The sequence below is a fragment of the Taudactylus pleione genome, unplaced genomic scaffold (genome assembly GCF_031769625.1).
Source record: "Taudactylus pleione unplaced genomic scaffold, aTauple2 ptg000064l, whole genome shotgun sequence".
Lineage (NCBI taxonomy): Eukaryota > Metazoa > Chordata > Amphibia > Anura > Myobatrachidae > Taudactylus > Taudactylus pleione.
This window is the reverse complement of record NW_028284466.1, coordinates 574,803-599,148: the sequence shown is the minus strand read 5'-3', so window position 1 is coordinate 599,148 and position 24,346 is coordinate 574,803. Positions and strand designations below refer to the sequence as shown.

General features: G+C 42.9%; 1 protein-coding gene across 6 annotated transcripts in view; it reads left to right on the top strand.

Moving 5' to 3' along the window:
• MBNL3 (muscleblind like splicing regulator 3) overlaps positions 1 to 24,346 on the top strand; it is a 163,489-nt gene that overhangs the window by 103,802 nt on the left and 35,341 nt on the right. For all 6 annotated transcript variants that reach the window (XM_088465741.1, XM_088465742.1, XM_088465743.1 and 3 more), the window contains exons 3-4: positions 12,591 to 12,755; positions 19,400 to 19,519. In XM_088465741.1, coding sequence (XP_088321867.1) covers positions 12,591 to 12,755; positions 19,400 to 19,519 — 285 coding nt within the window. The remainder of the gene's footprint in view (positions 1 to 12,590; positions 12,756 to 19,399; positions 19,520 to 24,346) is intronic.

Sequence of the window (24,346 nt, the reverse complement as noted above, 5' to 3'; positions counted from 1 at the left end):
TTCAGATAAAGAAATTGAAGGGGATGGGTACGGGATGCCGGTGCTCAAGATCCCGACGGTCAGAATCCCGACACCGGCATCCCGACAGAGTTAGCATACCGACACTTGTTGGCCAGAATGCTAACCCTCTCCCTACCCTAACCCTCCCTCCCTGGTGCCAGACCCTAACCTCACCCCTAGTGCCTAAGCCTAACCTTCTCCTCCCCGCACCCTAAACCTAACCCTCCTCCCTTAGTGCCTAACCCTATCCCTAGTGCCTAACACTAAACCTAACCCTTCCCCCAACTCCGCTATTTACCTTCGGCGTCCCGGCGGTCGTGATGCCAGTGCGGGGATTCTGACCAGCATCTAGATTTTGGTGCTGGAAATGTAAGTCAGCATCTCGACCTCCGGGATGCCGAACGTATCCCAATTGAAGCCATGTCCTGCTATTCATTGGCCTTAAATGCAATTCTGACTTATAACACCAATAACTACAGAGGTGCGTTTCTCTATGCCTTCTGTCATATGACATCAACATACAATATGAGAAAATGCCGTCATTATATCAGTCCCACTTTCAAATCCAATCTAAACAGTTTGTACTCAGGGCCTCATTCAGCTTCAGACGGAATAGCTAAGCTGCTCGCAATCAACTTCGCTATAGTGCCTGTGCTGATATGGTAATGCAGCAGGAGGCATCACACCTCCCGCTGCATTATGTATCCGAGCTGCGTTGTCCAACACAGCATCAAATACTTTGTGGGACATCGGCCGGCTAAGGTGAGCCATGGTGTCAAGCAGCCGGCCGTCGCAGTTGAGATGAAGAAGCCAGGTAATCTCCATCAGCCGACGGAGATCCTGGCTTCTTCCCTCCCCCCCCCAACAGCGGCGACAAACCTCCGTTTCGGGGAACGGAGGGCATCGCCACCCCCTCCCCACCCACAAGTGGCAGCAGACTGTCAATCACTGTCAATCTGCGAGCGGGATCGCAGACCCATTCTGCACATGCGCAGATTCCCGAACATCGGGAATCTGCATTCAGCAGTGCACTGTCAGTTTGTTGACCAGTGATCTCTCTGTTATGATTAAGATAGCTTTCAAAGTAGTGGAGTTAGGGTACAAGTCAGATCCACTCGTACTGTACAGATGAAACCAGCAGAATAAATATATTGGCCTCTTAATTACAGTAAAGGTGCCCATCCAATAGACGATTAAATTGAGCGATTGAACTCTAACATTATCGTTCAATCGTTCATAAATCGTTTGCAAATCGTTAAGAAAAATGTCTAAAACGACCAGCGATGTGTGCTCCTGCTGGCCGTTTAGACATCTATCATCGGGCAAACATGCTGGGCAACCTGACGATAACGTCAGGTTCAGCATGTTTGCAGATGATTGATGTGCCTACACTGAACGACTGCTCGTTCAGTGCAGGCTCATCACAGACTGACAAACGACTGCACGATTACAATGTCGTAATCGTGAAGTCTTTTGCCTGTCTTCTAGTGGATGGGCACCTTAAAGCTGCATACACACGCAACGATTTTGTTACCAACGATTTTATGAATGATTATCTGTATCTGTGAGATTTTTTTTTTTTTTAAGTGCAATTTGCACTTCAAAATTCCTCCTGTGATAAGCATCTGACCTGATCCTAGGATAAGGCTGTAGGATCAGGTCAGATGCTTATCACAGGAGGGATTTTGAAGTGCAAATTGATATAAGGATCATTTCTGTCTGCTTATCAGGATCGGCCATAAATTATTGGACCGAATCATTTACCCCTGATGAAGTCCTAACGGACGAAACGCGTAGGGTTTTATCTGTGGAATTTATTGCCGTGAAGGATAAAGCAGATACCTGCTTCAAAAAAATCTTACCAGTTGTGGGTAACAGCAGGATTTGTTCATAATATGCTTATCCTTCACCCTATGGCAAATGGATCATTTTTGATGTAAGCAATTGAAGCTTCATTTGTGTATTTTAATTATATTTTTATAATAAATTATATATTGGATATCTAATGTTAGGCCTATTGGCCATCTTTCTGGGTGTTTTTTGATGAGAGGGTCTTGTTTTAGAACTGTCCGGAATACCTATAAGAAGATTGCTAAAAGGAAAAGAACAGACTTAACCTTTATCCAGCATTGAATTTATTTGTCGGGACTTTCCGTAATAGTTCCAGCATCCAATTGAAAGCTCCCGTTCTTCAGTTGAGGACTATGGCCCTGATTCAGAGCCGGACGCTCTGACAGAGCGCTCGCTCTGAATCAGGGCCGTCCCTCTGAATTTAAGAGCGGCCTCCTGGCTGCTCGCATAGCTGTGGGTTACCACCCACAGCTATAGCGAGCGGCCAAAATGATGGTCGCGATGGTCAAGACCATCGCGACCATCGGGCTTGCGACGAGACCCTTGTGGTAGGGTCTTGTTGCCGCAAGCCCTGGAGTGCTTTTGGCTCTATCAGAGTGCTTTTGGCTCTCAGTGGGGCCGGCCCCAGACGGTAGGCGTTCCCATGGGAACGCCTCCGTCTGGGCAGGCACGCCCACCAAAGGGGGGTGCTGTCACTCAACATCGACAGCACGCCCCCTTTGGTGCGAGACCCATAGCGACGGCTTGGACGTCGCTATTCGGGTCTCACGCATGCGCACGACGGAGCTCCCTCCGTTGTGCGCATGCGCACTAGGGCACCATCGACCCGCTTGCGAGCGCTCAGCCCTTTTGTGACCTGGGTCTAATGCCCAGTCTTTACCCATTTTGCCACACAGCCATGCCCAGCCTTTACACATTATGCCGCACATTAATACCCTTTACACATTATTTCCCGCACATTAATGTACTTTAGTCCCCCTATGCGTTGCCCCCCAGTAGTAATCCCCCTATGCATTACCCCTAGTAGTAATCCCCTATGCATTACCCCTAGTAGTAATCCCCCTATGCATTACCCCTAGTAATAATCCCCCTATGCATTGCCCCAGTATTAATCCCCCTATGCATTACACCTAGTAGTAATCCCCCTATGCATTACCCCTAGTAGTAATCCCCCTTTGCATTACCCCTAGTAATAATCCCCCTATGCATTGCCTCCAGTAGTAATCCTCCTATGCATTACCCCTAGTAGTCCCCCTATGCATTGCCCCAGTAGTAATCCCCCTATGCATTGCCCCCAGTAGTAATCCTCCTATGCATTACCCCTAGTAGTCCCCCTATGCAGTGCCCCCAGTAGTAATCCCCCCTATGCAGTGCCCCCAGTAGTAATCCCCCCTATGCAGTGCCCCCGGTAGTTGACCCCCTATGCATTGCCCCCAGTCGCTGATCCCCTATGCATTTCCCCCAGTATTGGCCCACCTATTTGCACTTTTGTGACCTGGGCCTAATGCCCAGGTCACTCACACCTATTTGTGGGACAGATAACTTCAATTGGGCCTGATGCCCCCTATGTAGCCCGGGCCTTGTGCCCACCTATATACCCACAGGCCTGTTGCCTGAATTTATCCCATGTACCTAGTGCCCGACAACCCTGGTGGTCTAAGGAGGGGTTAAATAACGTTGGCCCAAGGCTGCCTCCGGTACGGTGGAAGAGACTGCGGGGGGGAGCTTCATTAGCTCTTTTTCTTTCCACCCCCGTAGTCCTCTTCGGTCCTCAGCTTCATTCTTCTGCCGCTGGCCCGTCCTGGCCAGCAGCGCCGCCTCTTCCTTTCTTCCTCCTTGATCACGCCATCTTCTGGCCTCTTGCGCGGCCACCAGAACTGTTGCAGCGATGCTCTGCTCTTCGGGAGGTCTCTCCTCCCCTCCGCTGCTGTACTGAAGTTTCCCGCTCAGCAGCGTCTAATTCAAGACGCCGCGAATGGGCGGAGCTATGACGCGACGAAGCCGTGATTGGCTCGTAGCGTCTGCCTCCTATTGGCTGCTGGACCGCGATCCGTGTTTGGCTTGCGGCCAGTGCCAAACAACCGCTGCCGCTTCTTGGCTTCCGGGCAGCGAGCTCATCTTAGCTTGCGTGCTGCAGCCAGCTATCAATGATTGGCCACAGCCCAGCGCGTCCCCGGGGACCCTGCTACTTTTTAAAAGTGAGTCCCCATTGCTCTATGTCGGGTAAAATACGCAAACACTGTGTATGTATATATATAAAATGTAATAACATCCACAAGTTATGTGTACATTCTTAATTTAGTCCCGTTGTTTTCCTCTGTATTTTTATAACCCATTTATTTGCGATTCCCTAATTTAAAAAACAAAAAATCTTATTGATAGTTTTCTTTTTACCTATTTAGAAGTACCGTAACACTGAGACAGCTGCATAACCCTTGGTAGCACTATTTTTTCCGTCAGTGCATGGCTATGTATTGTTTTTTTAATTGATCTTTTCCCATTTCCAAACTCCCTCCTGAGCCTCTTGATATACCCTCATCATACCTACCATGTCATTATCATCATTGTCCATCCACTTTCCCAAAACTGAAAATCACCCCCACTTTTTCCTATAAACACCGCTCTCCACTGACATCACTTATAAATTTTCTCCAGCTTGTTCCAACCCCACTTCCTACAAGATAACATTTAAATGTCTCCTCCACCCCTTTTTACAAAATATTTTGTTTTGCAGCCCTTCTGATAGCTGGTCATTTTTTACATTTTAATGAACCATTTGTGAACGATTAATGAGCGATTGAACGTTAACGATGTCGTTATCGTTCAAACGCCCATTTTAATCGCCTAGTGGATACGAACCATGAGTCTTTTGTCTGCTGTTCCACTCTGTATACACTTTTCCAACTGCCGCTCTGAACAATTCACCAGTTCATTATTCTCTGCATACCTTCGCTTTCCATTCTTATACTGAGTCAGACATCCTAAATCAGCATTATCTGCGGAATAACTACTTTGCATAAGATCACCTTTTGGTCATAATAATTTGGCTACTAAGTGTATATGAGTATTACTCCTGAGGAAGCATGTTGATCTTCTCAAAAGTCCAGTATTTATTTTTTATAGTCTACTATCATTCCTGACATTGACCAACTTTTTTTTTGTAACTCTCCCCCTCTTATCCCTGTCTCTTTATCTCTCCTACTCACTTATCCACCTCCCCCTTTCTTCCTCACCTATTTCACTCCCCCACTTTCTCTGTCTCGCGCTTTCTGTGTTTCTCTCACCCTCTTCACACATACCCGGAAGACACATGGCTGGTGCCCTGGTCATTCCACTGTTGGGCTTCTTTCAGAGTGTAAATCTTCACCTGTCGCCTGTTGTCAGTCATACTGGCACCTCTCTCTTAGTGTTCTGGATGCTTGCCGTTGACCTCAGGAAAGGGAGAATTGGATATATAGAGTAGAAAACATTTAATAGTGAAAAAACCTGCACATGCATAAAGTTTATCTGGAAACACAAACAAGTCCCACTTTATTGGATACAATATAAGCCTAGTGATCCTTCTGTCCAGATAAGTCTCTTTGATGACCCCTATGTTTTGCATACTTTAAAGACTGGGCACATTCCAGTGGCCAAGAACAGACTTAGGGGGTGATTTAATAAAGCTTGGAGAGAAATAAAATTGGAGGTAAATAGCACCAACCAATCAGCTCCTGTCATTTTTCAAACACAGCCTGTAGAGTGACAGTTAGGAGCTGATTGGTTGGTGCTATTTACCTCCAATTTTATCTCCCTCTTAGGGCCATATCCTATTAGCCATGACAAGCCGCTTTTCAGCAAAAAACAGCTTATCGTGCAAAAAAATACTTATCGAGCAATCCTATTAGCCGCGATTTTCACATGTGCGAGTTCTACATAGCATAAAAGTCACGTAAAGTTGTCACCACCTCTGAGCAGGTGAAAAGTTTTGCTATTTTAAGGTAAAAATGTGAGGACTTGGGGCAGAGCCGGCCCTAGGCATAGGCATTCTAAGCAAATGCCTAGGAGCGACTGGAATGCCTTGGGGCATTCCAGGGCTCTGACACTGCCCCCGCCCCCTCTGCGACGCTGCCCCCCTTCGTGCCATGTCCCTGCTCCCGTGTATGTTAAGTAATGCTGCTCAGCCTCCCAGCTCCTTCACTGTTGCCCCGCCTGTCTGTCACTCACGGCTCCGCCTCCCCCAGCTCCCGCACTATCTGTAGGGATGGGAGAGCCGTCCGATACCCCAGCCTGTCATTACACCAGAGCCCACCTGGCCTGGCTGGTAAGCTGGAATTAATCTTTCCCTGGAAATACTGTAGTTCCTCTGTCATTTTTTTTTCATGGGAACTTTAAACTGTTTATTTTCTAATTGTTGGCTGTCTCACACAACCTGCAGTGAGCCTATTCTATTGGAGGATATCTATTCGGCTGGCGGGGACTTAGCCAGTAAATCGAGGCGGAGCCATAATATCCCATTTAAAGTAATGAAATGGGGACAGTAGAAAGGCCGTTACTGTGCAGGGCTTGAGATTACCACTGGAGATCTCTATATGCTGCCTGTAACTGCCAGTGATTGGGAGCCTGATGATTTATTTTCATTCTAGTCTCCGTCAGGACAGCAGCCTCTTCCAAGGCTCGGGACCTGCTGCCCTCTGTTTGTGAGAGATTACAGAGTGTAGCAGCAACTGGAGCAGGAATGAGTCCTGTCCAACGAAGAGGAAGATACTTCCTAGGGCAAAACAAATTCAGGTATCACCATTTAGCGCAGGCTCTGCTATTTTACTAATGACTGAGTTGCATAGAATAGCCCCTAGGTAATGTTGTAAATATACAGCTGCCCACTAAAACAGTGCTGTGTTTGTCTGTAACTATTAGACCAGACCACACAGAGTACAAAAAAGCCTCAGCATTTTACAAGGTTTCTCAAAAAAAATTATTTACCTCTATAACTTTTGTTTTAAATTGGGTATTAGAAAGGGGAAATGGATGGGGAGGGCAACATGACATGATAATTTTAATATTAAAATTATCCTTATTGTGCCAAAGATAATAGGCTATTAATGTAGCGGGTTACCAATGAACAAAAAATAATGTCTTTTTGTTTGCCATCATCTTATTTATTTTCATTTTAATAAGACGACAAACATGAAGACATTATTATTTATTACTGGTAACCTTCTACATTAGTACCTTATTATAATTGGGTACAATAAGGTCCATTTTAATTTATTAGGTGAGTGCTGCATCTGGGAGAGAGAGGCAGTGGGGGGGGGGGCACCAATGCTATTTCTCGCACAGGGCACCAAAATGCCTAGTTACGGCTCTGCTCCCCCTCCCCTCCCGTTGCTGCCGCGATCGGAGCTCAGCTCAGCTCCGATCGGGCAGTACAGCAGTCAGCTAGTCAGGTGACGCGCCGACTGCCTGTGAGCCAGGTCAGAATGAGCTTCTGCACAGAAGCTCATTCTGGCTATTGGCTACAGTAGGAAACAAGATGGCCGTGGGAGGGCATTCTGCTCATGCCCAGCCACGGCCACTCCACCCATGGCCCTTTGCGGCCCTCACGGCTCTGCTGCCAGATAAGAAGCCTGCCCGCCACTGCAGTGCCAAGCACCTAGCCCTTGGACCAGGCATCAGAGCAGCAGCATTAGCTGCATCAAAAGGGGGGCTGAGCAACTGTGTCGTGTATATATATCTATATACATTTTATAGGTATATATACATAATATCTATAATATATACAGTATATGTCAAATGCAGAAGAGTGGCAGCAGTACGTGGACTTCAAGGAACTAACCACAGCACAAGGCTTAATGTTGGTAATAGTATGCATTGTGGTGTGGTCAACTCCTTGAAGTCCATGGAGTGCTGCACTTGTAGAAAAGGGGTCATATTTGGTCTCTGGATGTGTGTGTGTGTGTATATATATATTCCAATTGTAAAGCGCAACGGAATATGCTGCGCTATATAAGAAACTGTTAATAAATAAATAAAATATATATATAAAATATGTGTGTGTGTATATATTTATATATATGTGTGTGTGTGTGTGTATATATGTATATATATACACACACACATATACAGTCAGGTGCATAAATATTGGGACATTGACAGAATTTTCAGATTTTGGCCTCTATTCACCACCACAGTGGCTTTGAAATGAAACAAACAAGATGTGCTTTAACTGCAGACTTTCAGATTTAATTTGAGGGTAATTACATCCAAATCAGGTGAACGGTGTAGGAATTACAACGGTTTCTATATGTGCCTCCCACTTTTTAAGGGGCCAAAAGTAATGGGACTATCAACTCAAAAGCTATTTCATGGACAGGTGTGGGCTATTCCCTCGTTATTTCATTATCAATTAAGCAGGTAACAGATCTGGAGTTGATTCTAGGTGTGACATTTGCATTTGGAATCAGTTGCTGTCGACTCTCAATATGAGATCCAAAGAGCTGTCACTATTAGTGAACCAAGCCATCATTAGGCTGAAAAATCAAAACAAACCCATCAGAGAGATAGCAAAAACATTAGGTGGGGCCAAATCAACTGTTTGGAACATTCTTAAAAAGAGAGAACGCATCGGAGAGCTGTATATGTGAGTGTGTGTCAGGTACCACAGGTGTTTAGAACCAATGACTCCCTAAAAAATAAAAAAAAATAAATATATATATATATATATATATATATATATATATATTTACATATACGACATGGGAGGCACGCCTCAGATTTCACGTAAATAAAAGCTTATATCAATTTCAGATGCTTTTTATTGCACCTTTTGTATCTATCTAATATCTATCTATCTATAGTATCTATCTATCTATCTACAGTATCTATCATCTACAGTATCTATCTATCTATCTATCTCATATCTATCTATCTTTCCCACATATAAACACTTAGGCCCCCATTTATCAACAATGGTAAACACCAGCACAATTTTTCGTTTAGTATCACTGTGATACAAACTAAAAATGTACTGGTGTTTACCAATACTTAACCCTCCAGCGAGGTCCCGTGAAGTCCTCCTCCTGTGGGCCACTGGCTAATGCTGCCAGCGTCAGGGCTCTGGTGTTATGCACATGTGCGATGCTCCGTCTGTGCATGTGCATAACACGGGGACCCGGCAGTGCCCGAAAGGCTTCGCCGAAACTGTAAAGGCACCACTGGGTCTCATTGCAGGCAAGGTGGACCGCATTACTCTCGCCATCTAAAAGATTACCGCTGTTTGTTAAATCCAGTAAAGAAGGCATAATTCCTTTAATGATCGCTAAAGGGGTTATGCTTTGTTGATAAATGGGGGCCTTAGATTGGTGGTGGGATTATCTGCTAGGGGGCACCACTCAAAATTTTGCCTAGGACACCAAATTGGTTAGGGCCGGCTCTGACTTGGGGCCTGATTCAGAGTTGGGAATAGAGAGAGAGATAGCACTAAACTGTGTACCGGGGCAAACCATGTTGCAATGCAAGGGGTGTAAATACATTAAAAAAATAACTGCATGTAGGGTAAATACTGGCTGCTTTTGCATGTAGCCCACAAATACTGCACAGCTTTATTATTACTCTACAATTTAGATGTCAGTTTGGACACCTCCCTCCCAAATCTAAATCTCTCTGCACATTTTAAATCTGCCCCACCTGCAGTGCAGCATGGTTTCACCAAGATGATAGTTGAGAGAGATATCTCTCTCTATTCCCAACTCTGAATCAGGCCTTTGATCCATAACCCCTTGGACACCCTCCTTAAAGACTAATTAGGGAAAAATATTTTCTTAGCTTAATTGGGCCAATATTGATATGTAATTATTGGGGTGAAAAAGTAAAAAGTGCTAGAAAATGGGTTTATAAAGTAGATGGACAGGTATTTTGGGGGGCTGTATGGATGGGACATGTGTTTAAAACATTGCAAGTGACAGGTGTATTTTGAACATTTTTTAAAAGTGCCTTAAAAGGATTTAAACATATACATACAGTACATCCATGTACCCCTAATTTAAATACAGCATTTATTTTAGACAAAAAATATTGCTTTCTATCATTTTTTTCACTGTTAGATGAAAAATTCGTATAACAGCCAATTAGCACAATTTAAGACCCCCAAACGCTTTGATTACTGCCACTAACAGAAATTTATAATGTTAGCCTATACTACTCTAGTTTACCTTTTTTGGGGGGGTAAAGGCTGACTTCTTCATTTTCACCTGTACTTTTCGCCTGTCCTCCCTGCAAAAAATGTAGTACAAATGCGTCTTTGCAATAGGATAGCCCGATAAACGGCAGCACATACATGTGAAAAGTGACACATTCGGGTGAATGGTGTGATAAGGTTTCGCGGCTAGTTAGATTTTCTTTTTTGGGCTCTCGCCTTGAAGCCTGTATTGATGCAGATCTCTGTGGACCCAGCGCATTGATGGATCATTGTTCTATTGATTATGGGCCTGATTCATTACGGATCGCAGCTCTGTAACCGCATACTGGCCTGCTGCAAAACAATTCTCTAATGAACGCTATCACAGTGCTTCGCACTTTCAGCATGGAGACACCCACTGCCCCCCACTACCGCTATCTCACATCCGTAAAACCTTGCACACCTCCATAAGCATCGGTAGCATCGAGTACCATCGGTCCCTCATGCAGGATTACAGCAGCCCTAACCTTACTCGCACTGGCTAATTTATGCATGCCATGTAATAACTATATTTAATAATAAAACTATTTATGACCTCATTTTCTCATAATCTGCCCCTGTGTATATGCAACTGTGTAAAACGAACATGTGCAACCACTAATTAAAGTGATCAATGACTTTGCCACAAATCTGGACCTTTCCAGGATGCTGCTGCTGTAATAAATCTCTTTTGTTTTTAATTTGGTACTATAAAGATCATTAAATGTATTTGCTTCAGTAAGCTAGTCAATAAACCAGTGGTTTATTGGCTTTTGCCTATTACCATGAGTGCAGAACAAGAATATTACAATAAGCAGTTTGAGTATTTATGCTGCTACAGTTTCTGTAGGTGTACAGTTATACGTCATCTCTTGTGCATATATACTGTATGGTCAGTTTATTGTGAACATATATACAGTATGGTCCAATATATTTGGAGACTTACTCAATTTTTGTTATTTTAGTTGTTTACCAATACATATTCATGTTACATTTATACGCTATGTAGACACAAGTAATTGGACACCCCCGCACAAGTGAAATGCATACCCTTGTACACAAGTTCCAATTGGCCACTAATGTGGCGGTTTCGACAAGAACACTTGTTTACCTTCTTCAGTGTCATAGTTGGTCACTGTACTTAAGGCGGAGTGGCAAAACATACCATCTGCTGTTGTCCAGGAACTTGTGGACAGTTTGCCAAGATGGTGTCTGCAGTAATCACTGCACGTCATGGATCTACAAAGTACTGATGTCAATAAAATCTCGTTGATCTATTTTCTGTCAGTGTCCAATCATTTTTGTCTACATAGTGTATAATGAATGTGTTTTTAAAGTGCAGACCATCATCTTTGAGGGTATTACATCCAAATTGGAGGAAGGGTTTAGGAAATACATCTGGTTAATATGTAGGCCCCTCCTTTTCAATGGATCAAAAGTAATTGGACAATTGACTCCAAAGCTGTCTCATGGACAGGTGTGGGATATTCCTTTGTTATTTCTTTATCAATTAAACAGAGAAAAGGTCTTTAGTTGACTCCAAGTGTGGCATTTGCATTTGGAAGGTGTTGCACAACATGCGGTTTATAATGCGACAGATACAGCCAGATGTACTGTCTGCTCAGATTCTGCCAAATTCGGCGTGCAGAGACAAAATTATAAAAATAGTGTCAGCGTCCAAATATATATAAACGTAACTGTATAACATAATTGAACTACTGTACAGCCAGGATTTTTACTGAATAACAAGAGATCCTTCCCTTTTAAGTAAGAACTTGTACATGTATTGTGTAATTGCTTTATGCTGCTGGTACACTCTTCAAGTGCATCATGACAGCTAGATGTTGTTGTCAAACTCATGTGCTTATTCCCTTGGCATATCTGTATATTTGAAGGATAGTGTATTTCAGTGACATGCAGTGAGGTCAATGGCTGCGGAGGCACACATGGAGATAGGTGAGAGCTGGGAGCTCTCACCCCCTACTCATTGTAACTCTCCCTACACTAAGCTTCAGTGTCCATTGATACTCCTACCTGGATCACTGTGTCTTCTCTTGCTGCTGCTGACTGAGCTGAGCTCTGATCTCTAAACACTGCAGTGCACTTCCCGGGCACAAGACACATCCAAGGTGCTCATCAGTGCTCAAGACACGCCCCCCCAAACTCAGAGGCATGCCTCTATTAGCTCTTTTTCTCTCTGCAAGCAGTGTCTGACTATACAGAAGTGAGGCTGAGCTGTTGCTGCCTCATCTCTTGTCTCCCTGCAGTCCCAGGGAGCTCCACAAAGCTGGTGAGTGTTAACTATAAAAATTGTTACAATAAACAAAAGATGTTTATACGTTATAAATATCTTCTTTGTATTATTCTAATCATTTTTATATAAAATCTCAATGAGTATGACAGGGTAGGCTCTGCCTTCCTTGACTGCACGTCCATGGCATATTTGTCTTATAGCTTGTTTATTACTCCTATAGTTTCATGACCTTCTTAAGCTTATCACATACATATTGTGAGCTCACGGCACTGTCTCCTTGTCATTCCTTAGGGTCGGTGTACAAGAGAAAACTGTAAATACCTGCATCCTCCTCCGCACTTAAAAACCCAGCTAGAAATCAATGGACGGAATAACCTTATCCAGCAGAAGACAGCGGCTGCTATGCTCGCACAGCAGATGCAGTTCATGCTCCCCAGTACTCAGCTACAGCCAATTGTAAGTAACTTGTCTATCCAGCAGATTTACTTTTTTATGGGACGGTTGGGGTTAATCGTGTAAAATTACTGAAATAACCGTACACATCTGGATCAACCACTATTCATTTATGATCATTCTATTAGGTTTTATTATGGTTATTTTTTCAGTGCTGCTTTTCTGTTATTGTTATTGCCGATCTATTTAGTGTGTTTAATTGTTCAATAACATTTCACAAATACATACATATTCTTCATATTATTCCATATAGCCAACATAAATAACATATTAGCCAATATGAATAACATAATTGCCAATATGAATAAAATAATAACCAATCTAAATAACTTCAATACTGGATTTATTTTGGTTCCTTATTTCTGAGACCTCTGTATTTTTCCAGTTAATGTCCCAGTTAATATTATTATATTATATATATTATTTTGCATTCTCATTTCTTCACCTCTACATGGGTGTAACTACCATAGGTGTATGGGGTGCAGCTGCTATGGGGCTCAGAGCTGAGGGCCCATATTCCTTGTCAAAGTTACATGTTACATTTTTCACCATTGGGTGGTACATTGGGGTTTTTACAAACTTTTGCTATGGGGCCGTGAAATACCTAGTTATGCCCCTGCCTCTATCAGTTCCTCTAGGTAACCCTTATGTCTTTGCTGCATGCTAATATTTTCTCCTTAGTGCAGTGGTTGCTGCAGTGTGTCTTGTTTTTGGGTCACTTGTGCAATGATAAATGTCCACTTTGTCACAAATATTCCTCATAATATGGAAACAGGGCAGATATAAAGGGGTTTTACAGTTTCTAGTCTGTTTGGGCACTTTGTATGATCTCCCTGTATTTCCACAAGCATGCATTGGAAAAATCCAAAGGTTATGCTTCAGTCTTATCTGCACCTCAGTTTAGTGTTTACTAAAGGGAATGTACTGACTGGGGAAAATGCTGAATACATTTCTGTTTTTTGTGTTACTTTCTTCGATTGGTGAACACTGCAGACATAAAAACCAACCCTCCCATGTTCTTTGGTTACCTTTATTAAGCTTTTTTTCCTATAGTCATTGTTTCCATGTTTAACTGCTCATTGTGCCCTGTCGCCAGGCACGGTAGCTCAGAACATCACGGGCAAGACTCATGAGCCAGTTAGGTATAAGTGCTGTGATGAAGCACCCGTGTCCTTAGCTAATTATTTAAGTTCTGAGCCATAATTAATAAGCTATAAAATTATTTGGGTGATTTACTGTATATAATATATTTTATATATAACCCTCACAGCTCCATTGTTATACGAGACAGGCGCAAATATATTAACATATATAAATGTGGATGGCTGTATAATCCTCTCTACATTGTGCAGCTCTTAAAATGGAGAACTATGAACAGCTGGGAGGGAATACAGGCCATGCCCACCTTTCAGCACCTGTCAGCACAGGATTACTTTGTAAATAATTCTAGCTGGTAAAACACTTACACAGCGTTATCAGACTCACACATGTAGAACATCTATTACTACTACTAATGATTTCATACGCCCGATATGGGAACTGAGGCACCAATGACCTGTTCCAGCAAACAGTATTTTGCCTAAGAAAAGGTCACATCCATGTTTCATATTGTACATGTCTAGTTCACAATGTGGCCCTGCTGTTAAAGTAATACTTTCCTGTTAATGGGTTAATGCTAGAGTGATGCACAATAAATAATAACTTCCCATTTCATAAGTATTTTGTGGAAGGAAAAGCTAGAAATTCTCTATGTAACCCACACAACGAGTTGGTGAATGAGCAGGAACTAGACTACATAGAAATATACTTGGGGACAGATTCAGTTGTGCACAGGAACAGCCGGGACAGCTCCTGGCGGCTTCCGCCCACTCTCGTTACATGGCAGATTCTGCTCGCAGCCTATGGCAGATAAAAGCCCACAGCAGCTTGCATTGAATTGAATCTGCCCCTTTGATGAGATTATTTATTGTAAAATGGATAAACCATAAGCACAGTGATGAACTCATGCATATACATAAACACTGATCATAAAGCTACAGGTAGTGAACAAACAAAATGGAAACACCTTGGTCAATTATACTATATTAAAATCAAGTGCTTCCACACAGGTGTGGTTCATGCACTGGTTAGCTACATCCCTGCTTTGTCAGGCTCCTCTATAAAAAAACTTTGCACTGCCCAGATTGCCTATAATAATGTCTGGCATGACTGCAAGACAAGACCTTAGTACAGGGATGGGCAATAAGCATCCCTTCAGCTGCTGGGCGACTACACATCCCAGTAAGCTCTGCCACAGTTTTGCTATCAGGGCACCTAACACTGTGGCAAGGCATGCTGGGATGTGTAGTTCAACAGCAGCTGGAAGGTTGCTTATTGCCCTCCCCTGCCTAAGTACGTTTAAAAGAGTTATTGTTGGGTGCTTTGGACACTAGTTTGATGACCAAGATAGCTCAACTTGATAATGTTTCAAGGACAACGGTGTCTAAGAAGATGTCAGCATGGAACTCTGAATGATAAATGTTATCAAAGGACAGCAGTGGGTAGAAGTGCAGAGCACACTCCAGGTTCTTGATATCCATGCATTAATTCTAGTGCAAAACATGTGAGCCTTGCAGTTCAATTGACTGCTGTGTTTCAGCCCCTTGCAGGAGCAGCCAGCTTCACCAATATTGGCCCAATGAGAATGTCACAGAGCAGAATATCATAGCCTGGTTGCATTGTATAAACTGCTGGTCACACTTAGCGATGTATGTATAATGCGAGCTTAGTGGTGTAAAGAGCACAGTCAATGGGCAATCAGACAGTGGAGGAAATTAATGAATAATCCTTTTACTGTGTCCTTGACAAATAGATGAATGCACGTTGTGGCACCAGTTCAAACAACTCTAATAGCCATGATTGTTTTGTTTTCAACAGAGAAGGGTTAAGGTGTTTTATGGTGTTGTGTTTGCATTCTCCTGGCACAGTTTGGGTGCAGTCATTCCTTTAACAGCTGCTATAATATTGAGTGATTCTCAAAAACCCATGTTGCGGCATGTCTTTCCTAACCGGTGGTGTCTCCAAAGATGACAATGAACAATCCATGGAGCATGGGTGGTATTCCAATGGTTTGATTAGGTGGTATTCCAATGGTTTGATTAGCATGACATTGATGTTATCTATATGTAACAGCACTGGGGTTTTGTAGATTCGGATCGGGACCTTTGGAGTTAGCTCTGTTGATTAGGAGAGTATAAGAAGCTTGAGGCTTGATTAAGTCTTTACGCATAGAGACCAAAGCTACAATGTTATGAATTGAATATAGCAAATGAACAGATATGGATACAGTGATACCCAGGGTAGAGGCCAAGAACAGGTATAGTCTGTAGATGTACTGAATGGAGTGCTGGGAGCACGATGAATGCAGACTTTGATTAATGCAGATCTCAGAGTGGTAATATAGCAGAGGCAGGTTGGAGAGTGCCTGTAGTACTTGTGGCGTCCTGTAGATGGTATAGGCACATAGACTACTGCATACCACCAGGAACAGATACTAGACACAGGTGCCGGTAGGATGCCAGCTGATATCGGTGCATATACAGGACAGACCTGTTGGTGGACTGAAGCAGGTGTAGAGAATACTGACAATGCATGCAGGTGGAGACCGGTACGATGCAGCACACACAGTGTATACAGGATACCGATTTAATTAATTATGGAGTGCACTTGTGAATGCTGGATGCTGAAGGTGGTTAGCTGCAGAGTTCACCAGAATGCAGGGCTGTGCAGACTAAAGCACTAGCAGAGTGCACTTGATTACTGCAGATAACAGAAACAGATTACACTTGGTAATCGCAGGCAACAGGAACAGATTACACTTGGTAATTGCAGGCAACAGGAACAGAATACACTCTGTAATCACAGGTAGCAGGAACTGGACAGGAGTTGGAGGCCACTGCAGCCAGGAGCCAGGATACTGAGTGTTGTTCTGGCAATGAACATGCCAGCAGAGGAGGTGTAAATATGGTGCTCCCAGCACCTGTTGGTCAGACAGATCACGTGAGCTGATCGTGGCTGCTGGATTCTGGTAGGCCAATGTTATTACAAGAACAAAGCCAAGATGGCGGCGCCCAAGCTTGGCTGCTACGGGTACTACCAGGAGGTGCGGCTCCAGGGGGAAGGGACAGTCCAGGTGCCCACCTGTAACAATTCTCCTCTCTAGCCACTACTGCTGTGGCCCCGTCTGTATAGCAGTGCAGCCGCAGCGGCACATCGGGCAGTGAAAGATAGGAGACTGCTTCTACTCAGCAGCCCAGGCCCCTCCAACCTGTCCGGGCCCCTGTAAGTTGTACCAACTTAATAACCTCTTGTCGCCTAGTCAGTCACCTGACATAAACCCAATCAACCATTTGAGGGATATTCTGGAATAATGCCTGATGTGAGTGACTTTCTTGTGGAAGATTACTCCTGCACCCCTCCTGCACATGTTCTGACTTTGGTAGACACAGTGCCTGAGCACATACTGACAGCACCCTATTAAGTGACTTTTACATCAATGTTTCTATTTTTTTTGTCCACTGCCTGTATAAGACTCTGAATTTCAGGGTAAGACCATAAAACATCCAGCTGAAATAGTTGGTGATCATGAAATCCATCAGAAAAATGTATGATTTGTTGGCATCCGTGTGTTAATTAAGGGCACAAGCCTATTAAACGTAAACTCTTAAAACAAAATAAAATACATCGAAATTGGAAAAAATTAAAGAGGCCCAGAAAAAGATGATAATATAGGCCTAGGCCAGTTACAAAGTATCCTAACAACATATGAAAGTGTAGAATTATTTACTGCGCTTTGCACTGTTGGATTCTCAAATTGAAAACTCTACATAAGGTTTGCTGTCTGTTAAATTGAACAGGAGGCTTTAATTAAAATAAATCTGATGCTTTAATACAATGTAATCCACAGATAAACACTAATACTTGCAATCAATTGTGCATAAATAAAATAAAATCAAACATATAAAAATGTCAATCATATAAATGCAAAGATCATATAACTCTCTAACTTTGGTGCATTGCTAAGAGAGTGTGACTTGATATTGTATCACTGAGGTTTCTACAGCACAGCGTTCTAATGTTCCACTCCTACACCAATGTGGCTACAAATGTAGCAATTTGTTTCCAATGGTGAGGCAGCTCAATTGCACTGCTTGGATTGCAATCACTACTGGCGTCCCAGTGTGGAATGCAGTCACGCTGGAGAATATGTAGGTGGGTAAAGACAACTGGAGTATCTCACCCCTGGAAATCTGTGATCACACTGATGTCCGTCCCAGCTCAGCCCGTCTGGACACTGTGATTCCGCGGCTGGATGGAGCCGACTGCCGTGCAGCTGGAGACTGATGCTACTAATGGAGCGGTAGCTGTGTGACGGCAGTCGGCTCCATCCAGCCGCGGAATCACAGCGTCCAGACGGGCTGAGCTGGGACTGACATCAGTGTGATCACAGATTTCCAGGGGTGAGATACTCCAGTTGTCTTTACCCACCTACATATTCTCCAGCGTGACTGCATTCCACACTGGGACGCCAGTAGTGATTGCAATCCAAGCAGTGCAATTGAGCTGCCTCACCATTGGAAACAAATTGCTACATTTGTAGCCACATTGGTGTAGGAGTGGAACATTAGAACGCTGTGCTGTAGAAACCTCAGTGATACAATATCAAGTCACACTCTCTTAGCAATGCACCAAAGTTAGAGAGTTATATGATCTTTGCATTTATATGATTGACATTTTTATATGTTTGATTTTATTTTATTTATGCACAATTGATTGCAAGTATTAGTGTTTATCTGTGGATTACATTGTATTAAAGCATCAGATTTATTTTAATTAAAGCCTCCTGTTCAATTTAACAGACAGCAAACCTTATGTAGAGTTTTCAATTTGAGAATCCAACAGTGCAAAGCGCAGTAAATAATTCTACACTTTATTCTGTTTTTGTGGAGACTTTTGTCTCTAGGTTTCTGACCAAACCTGTATTACTTACAGCTGGCACTGATTACAACCAAATAATTTTTGTATTGAGCGCCGGGATATTTGCAGCTTTGACTGCAAATAGTTATTTTATCCTAACAACATATGGCAGGGGTATTCAAAATGTGGCCCTCCAGCTGCTGTGGAACTACACATCCCAGCATGCCCTAATAGCAAAACTGTTGCAGGACATGCTGGGATGTGTAGTTCCACAGCAACTGGCAAAAAAAAAGTGAAATCTCCTAGTGGGAGAAGAGAAGTAGTCTTAGATGATCTTGTACTTCTCATCTGTCTTAAATATGGTCTCCAAAAGTTTCTGCAGTTTGCAAATCACCTTTTGATAATAAGAAATATATTGTCTTACCTTATCTGGCTAAAGGAAGGGTCTCTGACAATGGGCATACCATGCTATTGCCCCACATAAAACCAGATCATGCTTTTGTGAGTTCTGCTCACACTTCGACAACGTCAGAGACAAATCTATGAAGTCTCTATTGGTTAGACAAGCTGTGCTAGTGAAGACATGATTATGCCCTAGCAGTATTTCTGGTGGTAAATAGTTTAATATGTTGAGTGAGTTGACATGTGTACAATTTGGCTTTTATCTAACTTGTATTCTTCTATTTTGTAAGTATCTGGCCTGGCACGGCCGAGACATGGTCCTAGGGAATAGGAGGGACGCATCTCCTGCTTGCTGGGACGGGGGATCCCCTATACCTTTTGAAGTTCAGCATCCCTTTGCACATCAGAAAGTAGGTATTGGATAAGCATGCAATCACCACCCCATGACACAACCACTCAGTACATTACATCTTCATTTCGCATTGTTTCATGGATGAAACTGCACAAACCAGTCACAAAGAAAAAAGTGATAATCTCCCTATAGCCCCACACCCAGGTATAGTCTGGCAATGATATTAAACTGCTCAAGATTTGCAAAACTAAAGTCTGATAATAAATGTAGTTAAATTGGAGCAATCAAAACCAAATGGAGTCACCAATTTTTGAAATGTCCTTAATTTGTAATGATGTGGCCCTATTATGCTATGTAAATGACTGATTGCATATTGAGTTGTATATGTCTATTACCATACTGTACCTCTGCCTCTTCTTAGTTTTTTTAATATAACTTTAACATTTAAAAGGCTTTCCACCTAATTAATACTCGGCCGTGCCAGCCGATTTTGTCCATTATTTTACCACAGATGCTGATTATTCAGGTTTTTTATACTATCAGTGGTCACTACTATGGCTATTATCATTATGTTATGTTCAGGGATGTACCTAACATATTTGGCACCCGGGATGGGTTCTTCATTTTGCACCCCCCAACATTTGACCGTATGAAACAGGGACTTTGCGTACAATGGATGGGGTCTCACTTAAAAGGGGTGTGGCCTTGCAGAATGGTTGGGAGGTATGGCCCCACCTGTATGTTACACAGTGCACCAGAGTACTCACCTCCTATGGCCGGTTCTGAGTCTTGAATCCATCCAGCTCTGTGTTCTGTATGCACAGTACACAGTCCCCTCATAAGCACCACGGACTCGGAAGCCACTCTTCACTGTATGCATTGTGCATGCTGAACACAGAGCCCTGGCAGGTTCCTATAGCAAGCACTCACTTCCCACAGTGCTGAGCGGCCGCGGCGTTTATGTCATAACGCTACTCAGCACTGTGGGAGTGACTACCAGTCTCCCACCACTTCCACTGTGTCCTAGGGATAGCCATCGGAGGAGTGTCCATCAATGGTTACCATCGATGTGTCCATCGGTGGTTGCCATCGATGGCACACAAACCATCTATGGTGAACTATCGATGGTTTGCACCCAATCGATGACCAACTCCTGCTGGCACCCCCTCGGAAGTGGTACCCCCCCCCTTCTCTTTAATACACCACTGGTATTGTCCATGTGATATAGTATTGTTTTTTTTCTTGTATTGTGTACTTGTTAATGCAAATAAAAAAAAAACTGTTATAAAGAGGGGTTTCCGTTCCATAACTTTTAAAAAGGAGCATCAAAATCAAAGGCAAACATTTAAAAAGTAACAGGACAACCGTTGCTACTTATGTACTAAGACTAACCAACCTCCACTACATTTGGGACCTTTGGATTACACATGGGGTTATAAAGAATAGTCCTCATGGATGTAGAACGCAGAATCGTGTCTTGCAAACACATATAGATTATGTCCACTCCACTCACACAGGCAAGAGTATAAATATGATAAATGTCATTATTGCAGTGTAGCTAGATGCAGCACAGTCATCGGCTACTGCTTAATAAATGAGTTGTAAAGGGGATATTATGGCTGCTGCGGCTGTACTTATCATGAATAATCATGTGCATGGATCCCACTTTAACCTCAATCCCGCCTGCAAATTGTCTATTATTTTTAAAAACTTGCACTCAGAGCTGATCAGAGCCTGAGCGAGGGCTCCAGGAAAGGAGCGTCAATTTAAGATAATGTCACTAAGTGATAAGTTACATGTACGGAGTTGCTGTAATTAACAGCTGTTGAATTCATTTAACATGCAGCAATAAAGCTGCACTTTGCATTTGTGAGATCTGCCTGCCTTAAGTAATGTGCATATGTGATGTACGTACTCTGTTTATTTAATTGGGCAAACCCCCCCTGGCTGGAAATGTATTCCTTTTCTTTATACCCGATGAGTGCAGACACTTGTATCATGTAAATGCATCAGATGAACCCATTTAGGACTCAACTTATCTGCTCCAATATCAAAAAGCATCTTGTGTTGTAATTATTTGTAATAATGTATAGAGCTAAAAATGAGACAGGGCTATACCGCACATCATCTGCTCTGTCCTCCATACTAGAAGGACGCGCCCCTTAGAGATTTCTTACATATGAGACATGGCATTATACAGGACAGTGACCAGGGGTGTATTAATGCCCGAGTGGGCCCGTGTGCAGGCGACCCGCTCATCTGAGCAGCGTGCGCCTCCCTCAGATAGTCATCTTACCTTGTTCCGACAAACGGGTCACTCCTCAGCGACGCCATTTTCTCAGTGATATTCCTTTACGTTTCTGGCTGGATCTGGAACATACATTATACCGTATGTGTACCTGTTCTACATGCCCGCTGCTTTACCCCGTGTCATCCTGGAAAACTAATAAACCAAAGACCTAGGGGTAAATTTACTAAGAATTTAAACGTAATTGCTGGACATCACCAGGAAGTTTTATGATCAAAAACCCAAACTTACTAATCAATGTATTTGACTGCCTATTTGCATTCAATGGTGATACTCAGCGATTTCTGTCGTGTGCAAGATCAGTTGATTTGACCCAGTTATAATAGACTATGCGCACAAATCAAAGCATGAATCTACAGACAGTCAGCAGCGGATTCAAAGTACTACACATTCAATATGATCTGTGCAGACTTTGGTGCTTAAAAGAGAAAATAAAGGGTTTATTTATTTATTTATTTTAAGTGCATGAGGGTCTCTCTCCCCATCCTTACCTTGTCCAGGTAGAAGTCCAGAGTACTGGAAAAAAATAAAAACTTAAACACCCACAGACTGACATCTGACAGTTCCCACAAGGGTCATTGCACTAGTAAAGCACTGATTGGCTGAGTGTGTCCAACTCTTAGCCAATCAGTGGATGCTGCCATAGAAACCATCCTCTGATTGGCTGAGAGTGTCCGATACTATATGAGGAGTACAAAACATCATTCCGATCAACGTCGGAACGATATATCGGACAACATATAGGGTGTACCCGGCGTTAGAAAGGACACATCAGTAGCATCTGTCCTCAACTATTCATTTTCATAAGCTTTAGTAATTCTTCCCCTTTGCGTTATTCATTCTGCCATTTCACAATATATGTTAGATAAAAACTGAAATATACTGTTTGTGTGTGTGTATGTGTATATATGTGTGTATATATATATATATATATATATATATACACACTACCGTTCAAAAGTTTGGGGTCACTTAGAAATTTCCTTATTTTTGAAAGAAAAGCACTGTTTTTTTCAAAGAAGTTAACATTAAATTAATCAGAAATATACTCTATACATTGTTAATGTGGTAAATGACTATACTAGCTGCAAACGTCTGTTTTTTAAAGGAATATCTACATAGGTGTATAGAGGCCCTTTCCAGCAACCATCGCTCCAGTGTTCGAATGGTACATTGTGTTTGCTAAGCGCGTTAGAAGACTAATGGATGATTAGAAAACCCTTGTGCAATTATGTTAGCACAGATGAAAACGGGTTTGCTCATTAGAGAAGCTATAACACTGGCCTTCCTTTGAGCTAGTTGAGTATCTGGAGCATCACATTTGTGGGTTCGATTATACTCTCCAAATGGCCAGGAAAAGAGAACTTTCATGTAAAACTCGACAGTCTATTTGTGTTCTTAGAAATGAAGGCTATTCCATGCAAGAACTTGCCAAGAAACTGAACATTTCCTACTACGGTGTGTGCTACTCCCTACAGAGAACAGCGCAAACAGGGTCTAACCAGAGTAGAAAGAGAAGTGGGAGGCCCCGGTGCACAACTGTGCAAGAAGACAAGTACATTATAGTCTCTAGTTTGAGAAATTGACACCTCACAAGTCCTCAACAGGCAGCTTCATTAAATGGTACCCGAAAAAAGCCAGTGTCAACATCTACAGTGAAAAGGCGACTCCGGGATGCTGGCCTTCTGGCAGAGTGGCCAAGAAAAAGCCATATCTGAGACTGGCCAATAAAAGGAAAAGATTAATATGGGCAAAAGAGCACAGACGAAGATTGGAAAAAAGGGTTATGGACAGACAAATCGAAGTTTGAGGTGTTTGGATCACACAGAAGAACATTTGTCAGACGCAGAACAAGTGAAAAGATGCTGAAGAAGCCGCCGATGACTGACAGGAGGAGAAACGCGTAGAGCCTCCTGACTGCTTGCCGATTACATGGACTCTCCTCTGCACCGGTACTTTTTTGGACACCTAGATATTTGATACCTAATGGGGCAACGGCCTCGGACTGCACATAACACAGAGTGTACATTGCGGCAGCGAGGTTTCCAATAAAGTCCCAGCAGAAGGAGAGGATCCGGGCAGGGCCGTGAGTGTTTAATACAAGCATGCATGCATTAATTACCTGAAACTCCCCCCTGCTCTCCATGTACCAAAACGGTCTGAGAATAGTGGCTCGCAGTATATATGGATAATTGTGACTTGTATTGCTACTAAATGTCCTGTGGATAACAAGGAATTTAATGTAGGCTGCCTAAAAAAACACCGGCTATTCTAAACAGGATTGGATTGTTGGAAATACAAGTAATTTTTCACTTTGAGTACTGGGCTACATCTACCCAGTGGAAGGATCAATTGATTGATATATTAACATTGTTTCTCTTTTCAATTCAACCTGACTATATTGCTACAATTTGGAACATTATTACATTGTAGCCTGTGAGCTACAGATATTGGTTTACTGCAGTTTACCTTGACAGGGCCTAATGACATAGGTGCCCAGCCCCACCCCCTGAAGCGGCCATATGCGTCTCCTCTTTGGTATCTGGTCTTGAAGGATCTCCGGCGGATGCAAGGCTG